The sequence below is a fragment of the Cebus imitator genome, unplaced genomic scaffold (assembly GCF_001604975.1).
Source record: "Cebus imitator isolate Cc_AM_T3 unplaced genomic scaffold, Cebus_imitator-1.0 Scaffold201, whole genome shotgun sequence".
Classification (NCBI taxonomy): domain Eukaryota; kingdom Metazoa; phylum Chordata; class Mammalia; order Primates; family Cebidae; genus Cebus; species Cebus imitator.
Window position 1 is genome coordinate 789,677 of NW_016107516.1, and position 16,194 is coordinate 805,870.

The 16,194-nt window shown below is 36.8% G+C and overlaps 1 protein-coding gene across 2 annotated transcripts in view; it reads left to right on the plus strand.

The window, feature by feature from the left end:
* CFAP44 (cilia and flagella associated protein 44) overlaps nt 1-16,194 on the plus strand; it is a 135,511-nt gene that overhangs the window by 105,873 nt on the left and 13,444 nt on the right. For both annotated transcript variants that reach the window (XM_017547760.2, XM_037745446.1), the window contains 5 exons: nt 348-543; nt 11,078-11,185; nt 12,651-12,781; nt 13,858-13,974; nt 14,887-15,088. In XM_017547760.2, coding sequence (XP_017403249.1) covers nt 348-543; nt 11,078-11,185; nt 12,651-12,781; nt 13,858-13,974; nt 14,887-15,088 — 754 coding nt within the window. The remainder of the gene's footprint in view (nt 1-347; nt 544-11,077; nt 11,186-12,650; nt 12,782-13,857; nt 13,975-14,886; nt 15,089-16,194) is intronic.

Genomic DNA, 16,194 nt, shown 5'->3' on the forward strand with positions numbered 1-16,194 from the left:
CGCCTCCTGGGTTCAAGCAGTTCTCCTGCCTCAGCCTCCCTAGTAGCTGGGATTACAGACATGTGCCACCACACCCAGCTAATTTTTGTATTTTTAGTAGAGACAGGGTTTCACCTTGCTGGCAGGATGGTCTCGATCTCCTGACCTCATGATCCATCCACCTTGGCCTCCCAAAGTGCTGGGATTACAGGCGTGTGCCACAATGCCTGGCCAGAAATGTAAACTTCTTTTAAGAAGTTTTAAAAAAAATATTTTGTTAACTGTAACCTTGCATTGTAAAGCACATAGCTCTCTGAACTTGGTTTATCAGAAATATTTATCATTTGTCATTGTTTTTATTCATTTAGTGGAAAATAAATGAAACTCTTAAAGAGATGGAAGAGAAAAAGAATGAAATCACCAAACTCCAGGAGCAAGAAAAGGCACTCTACGCTGGTTTTCAAACAGCCATTGGAGAAAACAATAAATTTGCAAACTTCCTCATGAAGGTTCTAAAAAAGAAGATTAAACGGGTAAAGAAAAAAGAGGTTGAAGGAGATGCTGGTTTGTATTTCTTTCTTGCGTATGATCCTATTTTCTCTCATTAACATGAAATAGAGAGGAACTAAGGGACCTATTAGATACCCTGTTTTCTTCACTATAACACAGACAATGTAGAGACACTGTAGGGGTTAAAGAGGAGAAGACATAAACCTTAAGGTCTTCAAACACCTGGAGTTAATCTGTGTGTGTGTGTTTGCACATGTACACATGTGTTTTTGTGTGTCTGGTATGAGTTAGCATAGTGTAGTTTAAGTTAATAAGCACATCTTTTATGGGTTTATTTGCCATATGTATATCTTGTTTGGTGTAATGTCTCCTTTTGCGTGTGTTTCAATAGGATTGTTTGCTTTACTGTTGAATTTTGAGAATTCTTTACATATTCTATATATTAGTGCTGTGTCAGATATGTGGTTTGGAAATATTTTTTCCTTGTGTATAGCCTGCCTTTTCATTTACTGTAGTATCATTTGTTGAAAAGGTTGTCTCTCTTCAGTTGAATTGCTTTGACCTTTGTCAAGATCATTTGGGCATCTTTGTGTGGATATTTCTTGGTTCCGTATTCGGTTCCATTGATCTATATGTCAATCTTTTCACCAATACTACAGTCTTGATTATTGTAGCTACATATTGAGCCCTTAAGTCTGGTAGACTAATTCCTCCTACTTTATTATTCTTTTGTAAAATTGTTGTAGCTGTTCTAGCTCCTTGGTAGTTCCATATTTTAGAATAATCTTGTTTATATCAATAAAAAATCTTGTTGGAAATTTGATAGTAATTGTGTTAAAACTGTATATTTAATTGGAGACAACTGGTATCTTTACTACATTGAGTTTTCTATTACAAGGCACAATTTGTCTCTATTTATTTAGAACCTCAGTTTCTTTGATCAAAATTGTATATAGTTTTCAATATGTAATTTGTTTTGTTAGATTTACACATATTTCCTTTATTAGTGATTTTAAATGATACTGTATTTTTAATCTCAATATCCTCCTGTTCATTGCTACTAATAGATTTTTACATGTTTAGCTATATCCTGTAACCTTACTTATTAGTTCTAAGAGGTTTTGGTAGATTCCTTGAGAATTTCTATGGAGATGATATTATATTGGTGTAACAGTAATTGTGGTTTTTGACATTACTTTTAATAATGGCAAAATAATTTCACCTAATAATTTCATCTTATAAATAATAAAATGTTGGCAGTTTCATTTATTTCTGATCAGTATGCCTATTTCATTTTCTTGCCTTATTGCATGGCTAGAACATCCAATACTATTTAAATAGAGTGCTGAGAGCTGAGCTTCTTGCTTGATTTTCAATGTAAAGTATAATATTACCTGTAGATATGTTATAGATACTCTATTAAGTTGAGGAAGTTCCTCTCTGTTCCTCTTTTTCATGAATTTTTATCATGAATGGTGGTGGAAATTTGTCAGAAGCCTGTCTACATTGATTGATGATCGTGTGATTTTCTTTTTAGCTTGTTAATATGGTACATTACATTGGCTGATTATGGATTATTAAATCAGAATTGCATTTCTGAAATAAACCTTCCTTGGCATAGTGAGAAATTCCTTTTATATATTGATGACTTCTATTTGCTAATATTTCATTAAGAATTTTTTTCTCTCTATTCATCAAGATTATTTTTCTGTAGTTTTGTACTGTCTTTTTCTGGTTTTAGTATCAGGATATACTAGCTTCATAATGTGAATCAGAAAATTTTCCTTTCCATTTGATTTTCTGGAAATCTTGTGTTGAATTGGTGGTAATTATTCTTTAAACTTAGAATTCTCCAGTTTAAGTATTTGGACATGAAGATTTCTTTTGGGGAAGTTTTTAAATTACAAATTCAACTTTCTTAATAGTTATAGGGCTGTTCAAATGATCTATTTCAGATTGGGTGAGTCATGGTAGTTTGTGGGTTTTTTTGAGGAGTTGGTATATTTCATTTAAGATGCCAAATTTATGCATGAATAGCCTTATCTTTTTAGTGTCTACAGGTCTGTAGTAATATTACCTGTTGCATTCTTTTTTTCTAAAAAAAAATACATCTTTTATTTTAAATACAGGGGGCACATGTGAAGGATTGTTACATTGGTATATTGCACCCAGATAGTGAGCATAGTACCAAATAGGCAGTTTTTCAACCAATTCCCCCCTCTTGTTCCCTCACCACTCTAATAATCTGCAATGTCTAGTGTTCCCATGCTTATGTCCATGTATGCTCGATGTTTTTCGCTCTCACTTATAAATGAAAATATGTAGCATTTGGTTTTCTGTTCCTGTGTGGATTTGCTTAGGATGATGGCCTCCATCTCCATCTATGTTTCTGCAAAGGTCATGATTTCATTCTTTTTTATGGCTCTGTAGTATTCAATGGTGTATATGTAGATTTCTTTTGTCCAATCCACCATTGATAGGCACCTAGGTTGATTACATGTTTTTGCTGTTGTGAATAGCATGGTGTTGTGGTTTGGCTGTGTCCCTACCCAAATCTTATCTTGAATTGTAGTTCCCATAATCCTCACATGTCATGGGAGGGGTCTGGTGGGAGGTAATTGAATCATGGGGGCAGTTACCCCCATACTGCTATCGTTGGGATAGCGAGTGAGTTCTCATGAGATCTGGTGGCTTTATAAGGGGCTTCTATTCACTCCTTCACTCTGCACTTCTCCTTCCTGCTGCCATGTGGAAAAGGGCATGTTAGCTTCCCCTTCTACCATGATTGTAAGTTTCCTGAGGCATCTCCAGCCATGCTGAGTTATGAGTCAATTAAACCTCATTCCTTTATAAATTACTCCATCTTGGATATGTCTTTGTTAGCAGTATGAGAACAGACTAATGCACATGGCAGTGAACATGAGTGCACATGTCTTTTTGGTATAATGATCTATTTTCCTTTGTGTATATGCCCACTACTAGGATTGCTGGGTCAAATGGTGGCTCATTTTTAAGTTGAGAAATCTCCAAACTGCTTTCCACAGTGGCTGAACTAATTTACATTCCCACCAATGTTGTATAAGTGCTCCCATTTCTCCATAGCCTTACTAGCCTCTTGTTTTTTTTTGTTTTTGACTTTTTAATAATAGTTATTCTGAGTGGTGTGAGATGGTATCTCATTGTTGTTTTGATTTGCACTTCTCTAATTATTAGTGATGATGAACAGTTTTTCGTGTTTGTTGCCTGCTTGTATGTTGTCTTTTGTGTAGTGTCTGTTCACGTCCTTTGCCCATTGTTTAATGAAGTTATTTGTTTTTTGCTATAGATTCTGGATATTAGTCTCTTATTGGATACATAGTTTGTGAATATTTTCTTCCATTCTGTAGGTTGTCTGTGGCTAGCCAGTTATCCCAACACCATTTATCGAATAGGAGCTTCTTTCCCCATTGCATGTTTTTGTCAACCTTGTTGAAGATAAGATGATTGTAGGTGTACAACTTTATTTCTGAGTTTTCTGTTCTGTTATTTTGGTCTATGCATCTGTCTGTTTTTGTACCAGTACTGTGCTGTTTTTGTTACTATAACTTTGTAGTTTGAAGTTAGGTAATGTGTTGATGCCTCCAGCTTTGCTCTTTTGCTTGGGATTGTGTTGGCTATTTGAGCTCCTTTTTGGTTACATACAAATTTTAGAATAGTTTTTAGTTTTTTCTAGTTGTGTGAAAAATGATGTTCATAATTTGATAAGAGTAGCATTGAATCTATAGATTGCTTTGGGGATATGGCCATTTTAATGATATTGATTCTTCTCATCTATGAGCATGGTATATTTTTCCATTTATTTCTGTCATCTCTGATTTCTTTCAGCAGTGTTTTGTAGTTCTCCTTGTAGAGATCCTTCACCTCTTTGATTAACTATGTTCCTAGGTATTTCATTTTTATTGCCACTATTGTAAGTGGGATTATGTTCTTTATTTGGCTCTCAGACTGTATGTTATTGGTGTATAGAAATGCTACTGACTTTGTATTTTAAAACTCTGCTAAAAATATTTACTGGTTCTAGAAGCTTTTTCATAATCTTTAGGGTTTTCTAAACATAGAATTATATCAGCAAAGAGAATTAGTTTGACTTCTTTTCCAATTTAGATGCCTTTTATTTCTTTTTGTTGTCTGATTGCTCTGGCTAAGACTTCCAATTGAATAGAATGGTGAGAGTGGGCATCCTTGCCTTGTTCCACTTCTCAAGAAGAATGTTTTCAGCTTTTGCCCATTCATTATGATGTTGGCTATATGGGTTTGACATACAGAGCTCTTAAAATTTTGGGATCTGTTTCCTTGATGCCTAGTCTGTCAAGGATTTTTATCATGAAGGTATGTTGGATTTTCTTGAAAACCTTTTCTGCATCTTTTAAGATGATCACACCTTGCTTTTAATTTGGTTTATATGCTGAATTACATTTATTGATTTATGTATGTTGAACCAAGCTTGCATCCCAGGAATAAAGCCTGTTTGGTCATGGTGGATTAACCTTTTGATGTGCTGCTGGATTTGCTTTGCTTGTATTTTTTTGAAGATTTTTGCATTTATGCTCCTCAGGGATATTAGCCTGAAGCTTTATTTCTTCATCATATCTCTGCCAAATTTTGATATCAGATGATTCTGGTTTCATAGAATATTTTAGGGAGGAATTCCTCCTGTGATGGTATCAACTTGATTGGATTGAAGAATTCAAAGTATCGACCCTGCGCATGTCTGTGAGGGTGCTGCCAAAGGAGATTAACATTTGAGTCAGTGGGCTGGGAAAGGCAGACCCAATCTTAATCTGCCTGGGTACCATCTAATCAGTTGCCAGTATGGCTAGAATATAAAGCAGGCAGAAAAATGTGAAAAGACTAGACTGGCCTAGCTTCCCAGCCTACATCTTTCTCCCATGCTAGACCTTTCCTGCCCTTGAATATCAGACTCTAAGTTCTTCAGTTTTGGGACTTGGACTGGCTTTCCTTGCTCTTCAGCTTGCAGACAGCCTATTGTGGGACCTTGTGATTGTGTGAGTTAATGCTTAATAAACTCCTATCTATCTAGCTATCTAGCTGTCTATCCATCTTTTCTATTAGTTCTGTCCCTCCATCCATCCATCCATTCATCCTATTAGTTCTGTCCCTCTAGAGAACCTTGACTGACACACCTCCTCCTCAATTTTCTGGAATAGTTTCAGTAGGATTGGTAGCAATTCTTCTTTGTATGTCTGGTAGAATTCAGCTATGAATTCATCTGACCCAGGGCTTTTTTTTTTTTTTTTTCATTGTTACATATTTTTTATTACTGATTCAATTTCAGAGCTCAATATTGTTCTATTCATGGTTTTAATCTCTTCCTTATTCAATCTTGGGAGATTATGTATTTCCAGGAATTTATCCATTCTAGTTTGTATGCATAGAAGTGTTCATAATAGTCTCTGAGTATCTTTTGTATTTCTGTGGGATGAGTTGTAATGCCATCTTTGTCATTTCTAATTGTACTTATTTGGATATTCTCATTTTCTTTTCTTTGTTAACATAACTACTGATGTATCAGTCTTGTTTATTTTTTGAAAAAAACCTCTTGGTCACATGAATCTTTTGTATGGATTTTTATATCTCAACTTCATTAAGTTCTTCTGTAATTATAGTTCTTTATTTTCTTCTGTTAGCTTTGGGGTTGTTCTTTGTTCTGTTAGTTCCTTTAAATTAATTTGAGATATTTCTAATTTTGTGATGAAGGCATTTAGGGATATAAACTATCCTCTTAACACTGAATTCTAGGCCGGGCGCGGTGGCTCACGCCTATAATCCCAGCACTTTGGGAGGCCGAGGCGGGTGGATCACGAGGTCAAGAGATCGAGACCATCCTGGTCAACATGGTGAAACCCCGTCTCTACTAAAAATACAAAACATTAGCTGGGCATGGTGGCACGTGCCTGTAATCCCAGCTACTCAGGAGGCTGAGGCAGGAGAATTGCCTGAACCCAGGAGGCGGAGGTTGCGGTGAGCCGAGATCGCGCCATTGCACTCCAGCCTGGGTAACAAGAGCAAAAAAAACTCCGTCTCAAAAAACAAAACAAAACAAAAAAAACGCTGAATTCTAGAGATTTCAGTATGTTGAGTCCCTATTTTTATTGAGTTCAAAAAATTGTTTAATTTTTGTCTTAATTTTGATGTTCATTGAGTAGTTCTCCAGGAGCAAGTTGCTTAATTTCCATGTCTTTGTGTAGTTTTGAGAGCTCTTCTTGACATTAATTTCTATTTTTATTGCACTGTGGTCTGACAGTGTGCTTTGTATGATTTTAATTTTTCTCAATTTATTGAGACTTGTTTTATACCAAGCATGTGGTCAATCTTAGAATATGTTCTGTGTACCGATGAGAAGAATGTATATTCTGGGTTGTTGGGTTGAGTGTTCTGTAGATATGTATTAGGTACAATTGGTCAAGTGTTGAGTTTAAGTCCACAGTTTTTCTGTTTTCTGCCTTGATGAACTGTCTAATGCTGTCAGTGGGATGCTGAGGTCTCACACTATTATTATGTGGTTGTCTAAATCTTTTTGTAGGCCAGGAAGAACTTGTTTTATAAATCTGCATGCTCTAATGTTGGGTGCATATATATTTAGGATAGTTAAGTCTTCCTGTTGGATTGTTCTCTTTATTAACATGTGATGCTTTTCATTATCGTTCTTAATTTTTATCAGTTTAAAGTCTGTTTTAGCGATATAAGAATAGAAACTCGTGCTCTTTTTTTGTTTTCCATTTACATGGTAGATCTTTCTCCACCCTTTTACTTTGAGCCAATGGGTATAATTATATCTGAGATGGGTCTCCTGAAGACAACAGATGGTTTGTTCTTGCCTTTTTATCCAGTTTGGCACTTTAACTTTTAAGTGGGGTGTTTAGCCCATTTACATTCAATTATATTGATATGTGTGATTTTGATCCTGTCATGATGATGTTAGCTGGTTGTTACGTAGGCTTGATTTTGTAGCTACTTTATAATGCCTGTTAGCGGTGTGCTAAAGTGTGTTTTTGTGGTAGCAGGTATTTTTTTTTTTTTTTTTTGAGTCCCCCTTAAAGGTCTTATTTATAGCTGGGCTACTGGTAAAAAATTCCCTTAGTGTTTGCTTATCCAGAAAACATTTTTTTTTTTTTTTTTTTGAGTCCATGTTTGACATTGCCTTAACAACGCCTGGTAAGACTGGTCTAGTTGAAATTACTCCCTCAGCATTTGCTTACCTGAGAAGGATTTTATTTCTCCTTCACTTACAAAATGTAGTATGGCAGGATGTGAAATTCTTGGTTGGAATTTCTTTTCTTTATGAGGACACTGAAAATAGGGCCCCAATCTCTTCTTGCTTGAAAGATTTCTGCTTAGCAGTCTACCGGTAGCCTGATAGGGTTCCCTCTGTATGTGACTTGAAATTTCTCTCTAGCTACCTTTAAGATTTTTTAAATTTTACATTGTCCTTGGTGAATCCGATGACTATGTGCCTTGGGTTGGTCATCTTGTATAGTATCTAGCTGGGGTTCTTTGTATTTCTTGGGTTTGTATGTTAAACTCTCTAATGCGATTAGGGAAATTTTTGTGGAATGTATTCTCAAATATATTTTCCAAGTTGCTTATTCTCCTCCTTTCTCAGGAGTACCAATGAATCATAGATTGGTTCTCTTTATAGAACCCTATATCCCCATATTTTTCAAAGATTTGGTTCATGAAATTTTTTTCATTATTTTTCTCTGACTGAGTTGATTCGAAGCAGCAGTTTTCGAGCTCTGAGATTCTTTCCTCATCTTAGTCTATTCTGCTGTTAATATTCCAGTTGTATTATGAAATTCTTGTAGTGAGTTTTTTAGCTCTAGAAGTTTGGTTTTCTTCTTTCTTAAAATGGTTTGGTTTAATAACTTTAAAAAGTTTGTTTTTCTTCTTTCTTATTTCATCTTTCAGCTCTTGGATCATTTTACTGAATTCTTTGGATTGGGTTTCAAATATCTCCTGACTCTCAATGAGATTCCTTGCCATGCAGATTCTGAACTTTATGTTTGTCATTTCAGTCACTTTAGACTGATAAGAACTTTTTCTGGGGAGCTAGTAGACTTCTTTGGAGGAAAGGGGAACCTCTGTCTTTTTGAATTGCCAGAGTTCTTATGTTGATTCTCATCTGGCAGAGCTGCTGTTTTTTGAACTGTGGTGTAAATTAATTATAGTCAGTTGGCTTCATTTATGGATGTTTTCAAGGGCAAGGGCTCTGTATAGGATCTTTGTGTGGGGTGAATTGTCGTGCTTGGTTTCACAGGCATGTATATTAGCAGGATAATTTTTGATGTTGTAGTTTGGGCCACAGTCCACCGTTTTACTTGAAATTCTCAAACAGTACTCTGACAAGGAAAGGGTCACCCAAAAAAGGAGGGACCTCTTTGTTACTGCTGTGTATGGTTGGGAGTTCCAGCTCCACATGTAGTTTCTATGATCAACCTGGCAGGGACGGCGAGTCCTTGTGGATAATGATGACAGTCCTGACTCTATTAGTGTTCTGATGCCACCCCTGAGGGGAGGGGGAAGAGTACCTTGTTAATGCCCTTGGGAGTGGAAGTCAGGCTGGCATCTTGATGGAGAGGGTGGGGGCGAGGCTGGTTACCAGCCAGCATGAATAAATGTCCTGGCTTCCTTCATGACCTTCTCTAACATCATCCAGGGGGAGTGTTGGGACACCTAATTACAGCCCTGTGAGGGTGAAATGTCTAGCCTCCCCACTTCACCTTTGCTGATTTGGTTGGGGATTGCACCTGAGTTTTTCTGTGGTGTTTGGTTGGAATAGAATAGTTATTGTCTAAAAGTTTTCTGTCTTGCTATGCTGCACCGTTCCTGGGCTAGAGAAAGCAAGCTTTTGTTGGGACTTTCTGTATCTATAGATCTGTTGGTGTTTCTAGGCTGCCAACTTATTCATCTCCGAGTCTGAGATAGATGAGGCTGAAAGAATATCCAAGGAACTCGCCACAGTGTTGTTCCTCAGGTTCTAAGGCGCATAGTTGCTCTACTTTCTTCTCTCCATTTTTTCAGAGTCTTCTTATGTTTGTTTTGCACATAATGTTTAGCTGCATTAGTTGTAAATTGGTGACCTGTAGTTCATAGATGACCTCAAGGTGCTTTAAAAGAAAATGGGGCCGGTTGGAGTGGAAAGGTCTGCAATCTCTTATCTAAAACCCTTGGGGACAGATGTATTTTAGTGTTCAGAAATATTTCTGAAGATATTATATGTGATATGATAAAGAAATCATTCCTGACATTTAATAAAAACAATAAGGCAGACTTTATTCAGGGGGACTACTGTATGGGGTTTTTGTAACAGGGAAGAGAGATGGGGGTGAACTCTGGATACAATAAGGCCATGTCGAGATTTATAGCCAAGGAACAGAGTGTGGGGATCAGTGGACAGAAAATTACTGAGAAGTAGGGTAATTCTTTAGTAGACTGTTTTAAGAGGACATTTGCTGAGGGCAAGACAAGTGATAAGATAATAAGGGTAGAGTGATGAGGAATTTGATCACATTATCAAAAGCGGGGAATTTTTTTCTGAATTAACTTGCAGGATTCTTGCTGCAATCAGACTAAATAGGTTCAGGACACAACTCAAGATCAGGAACTGGTCAGAAAAAGGACTAGGAGAAGCCTGACTCAGGTTAAAGGAGAGAGTCTTTGTCAACATGATACCACTAGCAAGTTCTGGCACAGAATCCCAAAATCAAACATCTTAGTACTTCTTCAGCAAAACATGAATATTCATACCAAGTTAAATAAAGACTATAAATAGCATGATTTCAGTTCATAAAACTTATGAAAATCTTTTCAGGGCCAGGCCCAGTGGCTCATGCCTGTAATCCCAGCACTTTGGGGGGCCCAGGTATGTGGATCTCTTGAGCCCAGGAGTTTGGGACCATCCTGGCCAATATGGCGAAACTCTGTCTCTACAAAAATAAGAATAATAATACATATATTAGCTGGACATGATGATGCGGGAGGATTGCTTGAGCCCAGGAGGCAAAGGTTGCAGTGAGCTGAGATTGTGCCACTGCACTACAGCCTGGGCAACAAAGCCAGATCTAGGAATAAAGGAATGAAGGAGGGAAGGAGAGAGGGGAGTGGAGGAAGGAGGGAAGCAGGAAGGAAGTAAGGAGGGAAGAAAAAGGGAGGGAGGGAGGATGGGAAGAAAGGGAAAAAGGAAAAGAAGGGGAAGGAGGGAAGGAAGGAAAGAATCACTTGTGATTTTAGAGCGTCTTATGAGTTAGGAATTGTGAGTCTATTTCACTAACTGTGTGTTAGGTGGACTACAACATCTGCAGCTTGGCAACTTGGTCTCAGACTCCTCTGACTTCCATTTATAATAACTGCACAACCTTCTGCAGGCATTTGGTTTGTGTTCTTTGTGTCTTTAACTATTTAAAACTCTTATATTGATCAAGTTATTTTGCTAGTGACTGAGTCATTGAAAAATAGTGTACTTTAAAAATCTAGTATTTAGTTTAATATGGAAACTTCTCTTGTTAACAATGTCCTCATCTTTCCTTAGATGAAGATGAGGAAAGTGAGGAATCAAGTGAAGAATCTAGCTTGGAGAGTGATGAGGATGAGTCTGGATCTGAAGATGAGGTTTTTGATGATTCTATTTGCCCATCGAGTAAGTTAGATAAAAGCCTTGTATTCTCTATGAAGTGTGACTATTTATTGGCAATACTGAGAAGGCCATTTTTTTGTTTGTCTGTTCTCTGATAATTCAAAGAAAGGATGATTTAAAATGTATGAAATAGAGTCTAATGAATGCCTTTTTTAACGTATAAGGATATTTATTCAACAATATTTAACTTCTGTGCCAGGCATTTGTCTGATGCTAGGGAGACATCGGAGTATAAAATAAACTCCTCCATCCTCATGGAGCTTATAGTGTAGTGGAAAAAGACAATTAAACAGAATATTAGAAAGTAGTACATGCTATGGGAAAAGAAATGAAGGGCGTGCAGGAGCGAGGATGGAGAGGAACGTTGCTATTTCCAATAGTATGGTCAGGGAAAGTGTTAACCAATACTTTTGGGGGCTCTCTGGATGATTTATTACCTGTTCCCTTAGGCAGCCATTTATGAGTGACAAATAATAGGCAGACAATTGACAGTTGAGTCAGAGTTATAAATTATGTAGTAAGTTTAATTTTATAGAGAAATGCCAGACTGTAATATGTATGTTTATTTTACAATAATCTTCTTCTTTGACAAATCTATTCAGATTTTTGTGCGGCAAATCTTTGTAGGGGCATTTTGTCTAGTTTCCTGAAAATGGTTGGCAGTTTATATTCACCGTTTTCACTGGTGAAACCAGTCAGGAGCTGCCAGACCAATTTCTTACAGTCTCAATAGATGAGTGGTTCAGTAGAGAAAAAACAAGTTCGGGATCTATAATTTGTTTTTCTAGGCATTTCAAATAAAGCTTTAATTAAATTTTAAAAGTTGAATTTCAGATAAAGTTTGTATCTTGTTTTAATTTTGAATATGATGGTCTTAAAAATCATAATATTTATGAGTGAAATAGAGCACACAAACCTTCTAATGCAACTCATTTTATAGCAGGATAATTAAATGGCTTGAACAGTGACTCACAGTATGGTATACTATGAGGGCTGGACCTAAGCTTCCTGAATTCTATTTTAGTATTCTGTTTCTATATTCTCTATTACTTGGTGGATAAATGTGGCTGTTAGTGTGATATTGTAGAAATAATAGACAGATAATGTACTTGAATCCCATTCTGTTACACACCAGTTATGTCACCTCTCTGGGACTTAAGGTCTTCACCTATATATGGGAACAGTAGCTTCTGCCTTGTGGGGTCCATGAGCCTTGAGTGAGATAATGTACATAAAGGGCTTAGCACAAAGTCTGCTTCTGAGTACTGCTCAGAATATCAATACTATTATTATGGTTATTCTATTAATAATTTCAAACTGGAACAATTAAGCCATAAGTGTCTTAAAAGCCTGCTAGAGTGCATCCATAAATAGACATTATTGATTCTGAATCTCTAAAGGTCACAGTTCTAGTACCACCACATTCCGTAACAGATGAGACTGGTTTTTATTTTAATTCTCTTGGCAGATTGTGATGTGACTCTTTTTGAGCTGGCCCTTCAACTTCGAGAGAAAAGGCTGGACATTGAGGAGGCTTTAGTTGAAGAAAAGAAAATTGTCGATAACCTCAAAAAGGAATATGAGACATTGTCAAAAAAAGTAGGCTTATTTATCCTCTCAAAATGCTATACATTCTCCTCGCTGTAATATTGCCATTTCATAGCAATGACAATGTTAGGACTTCTCAGAAAAAAAACATTTCAAATGTGAAGGCCAGGTTTGTTTCTCCCTAAATTGTGGTGGGGGACATTGCTCTTTTGATAATTGGAGTTACTTTATCTCAGTCATGGGTCTCCAGAATTTTCTGATGACATTACTCTATAAGTAAAAAAAAAAAAAAAAAAAAGAAAATGGAGCACCTCCCCATATAATAAATGTACATGTATTTATAAATTGTATTTATGAACTATTATATATTTTGTACAGTAGGAAACATCCATAAAAACAAATTAAATAGAACAAGATAAAAATAAGTAGAAATATATACTCTGACGTTCTCAATTTGTACCCCAATAGATTATTTTGTTGATTCTCTAGGGTGAATGCATCCCATGTTGGAGATCACCAAGATAAACTTCTGGCATAATATTGATCAATTTCTGCCTTAATCTGCCTACTTTGCCTCTTAGGTACTCTTCTGTAGAACAACATCATTTAACTTGATTCATGTTCAGAAATATTTTTGATGTATTATTTCTCCTCTTGCAAATAGGAAATGATTTGGAAAACTTTCAGGTTATCTAGGGCATGAAGAATGTGCTTTAGAAATACTATAGTTAGCAGCTTCATTGCTTTAAAGCAATGAAACTTTATTTGTTGAAGTCATTATGATCAAAAAAGATTCCCACCATTCTGTCAAAGACATTCCATGCTGAGGGCTGCTTTTCATGCAGAAGATAGAAGGGACATGAAGACATGTCTTCTAGGCTCTTATTCACAAAACGTTGTAACTCTGGAGTCATAGAAATGATTGAAAGAGTGACATGGATCATAACTTGGCAGAAAGAAAATAATATGCATTCCTGAGTTGCAAACTGGGTTCATGCACTTAATCACAGCCCAACAAAGCAGATTCTGCTCATGCTTTATTTCCTCCAAAGATGCCTTCATTCACCACCTTTAGGTGTATGGTCATTAAGTCTTGTCACCATTTCATAACACTGGGCTTTCTACAGGTGAAAATTGTGGCAACTAATCTGAATGCAGCAGAGGAGGCCCTGGAGGCTTATCAGCGAGAGAAGCAGCAGCGGCTGAATGAACTGCTGGTGGTGATTCCGCTCAAGCTCCACCAGGTGATGCATCTGGAGAGTTGCTCCACCCTGTCTGAGAAGAGTCATCACACCCAAACTTTTCAGAGAAAGATTCATGGTTCACTAACGGGGAGAATCTTGGTTCTTTGCTGAGAATTCTACCTGTAGGATGACACCTAAATTGTCTTATCCACTGTCAGATTGTTATAAAAGACTAACATCAAAACATGCCTGTTTCCCTACAGCTCATTAGCACTTTGGAAATCAGTCATTTCAAGTCTAGAGAAATGAAGAGCCTATGATTTAAGAATGGAATGGCTCAGAGGTGAAACGTTGGCTCTTACACCAGTGTCACTTTTCACACCATCTTTACTTGTGCATGGACTAATGATGCTAAAATGACCTTTGCCTAGTCTCTACTCATTGATGAGGGAGGTCGAGACAAAAGGGAAATATTTTTTTCTTTTTTACTTTTCTTATTAATTTCTACTTGAACTGCAACTTAAATTGCAGGAATACATATCATTGAGAGAAAAGGCTCATTGTATTATCTTTTGTCAGGTTAAGAGAAAAAGCTGTATTTTAGGAAAACAACAACAAAATCAGCTTTATGTATGCTTTCTGTAACCTGACAAAAACTGGATGAACTATGTGTAGCAGGTTGCCTAGTATGCCAGCCTTGAAATGTTTGTCATGTTGTTATACAGTAGATAATAGGCATGATCTGTGTGGGATTTGCTCTCCCCACAGAGATGTGACATGGCTTTCTCTCTGACAACATCTCTCTGTGTTTGCCTGGCCACTGTCACTCGGTGAGGAAGATGGAGGAGCCCAAAGCTGAGGAGCTAAACGAGGGGCAGAGAAAGAAGTGCACCTCTTATGCTTTCTGTTGCCATACAAAATCTGTGTCTTTGTCTGTTTTCTTTTTTATTGTGACTTGTGTTATGCTTGTAGATAGAGTATGTGGTATTTGGAGAAATACCTAGTGATCTTTCTGGGACTTTGGTCTTCTCTAACCATGCCTTGAAACGGCTGCAAGAACGAATCCATGAGCTCCAGGAGGAAAATGCCAAGCAGCAAAAACTTAACAAAGAATGGAGAGAGAGACGCAAACAGCTCATCCGAGAAAAGAAAGAAATGACAAAAGCCATACAGCGTGAGTACCTAAGCCCACCGCCTCGCTAGTAAGGTTTATTGGTAAGAAAGGGACTTTTCCAGGCGACTGTCTCCAATTGTGGAAACAGTAATTGCAGACTCAGAACCACTGAGAAGGGAAATAAGAACAGCTTTGCATCTTCCTACTCACTATTTCTCCTGTTACCATGAAAAGTTTCACGGTCCTATTTTAAAGGGAGAAATCTTTTATCATAGAATCATCTTCTCTTTGTGTATGACTAAAATATAGAATAATAGAATAATAACCAAGTACCCACTACCCAGCTTAAGAAAGAATACATTGAGATACAGTCAGAGCCCCACCTCTTTCTAATGCGATTCTGCTGCTCCTTCTTCAGGGTTCACACCAGGTATGCACACATACATATGAATGTGTCCACACACAGTATAGAGACCTACCCTGCATTATTTTTAACTGTGATGATATTTATATCATTTTGTGGTTTACTTAACCAAATTTTGACTTATTTGTAAGCTACAGATAGTTTATTCATTTTACTGCTACAATATTCCCTTGTATGAATATTAAAGACTTTATTTCTTTAACCTCCTATTGATGGATATTTAGGATATTTCTTATTTTTCATATTTATAGACAATGTTACAGTAAACCTACTTGTACAAATCTCCCTGTGCACATGTGTGAGAAGGTGAATCCTAGTACTGGATATCTGGGTTACAGAGGGATATGGACATTTTCAGCTCTCCTGGATATTGCCAAGTTGCCCCCAAAGGGGTTGAACAAATTTCTCCTCCCCCTGGCAATATGTGAGAATTGCCCAGGCTCCGTATTGTCAGCAACACTCGATACTGTCAGACTTCAATATTTTTGCCAGTCTGCAAGATGTTAATATGTTTCACTGTGGTTTTTATTTACATTTTTTTGGTTGCTGGTGAAGTTAAACATCTTTATACACATTTATTTGCTATTTATTTATTTTATTTTCTGTAACTTGCCTGTCCTATCCTTTGCCCATTTTCAGTTTCTATTTTTTGTTTTTAAATTGATTTTAGGGAGTTCTTAATATATTTGTGTTGTCCATTAAATGCGCTGCAAATCTCTTCTGGTTTGTAGCTTGTCTTTTT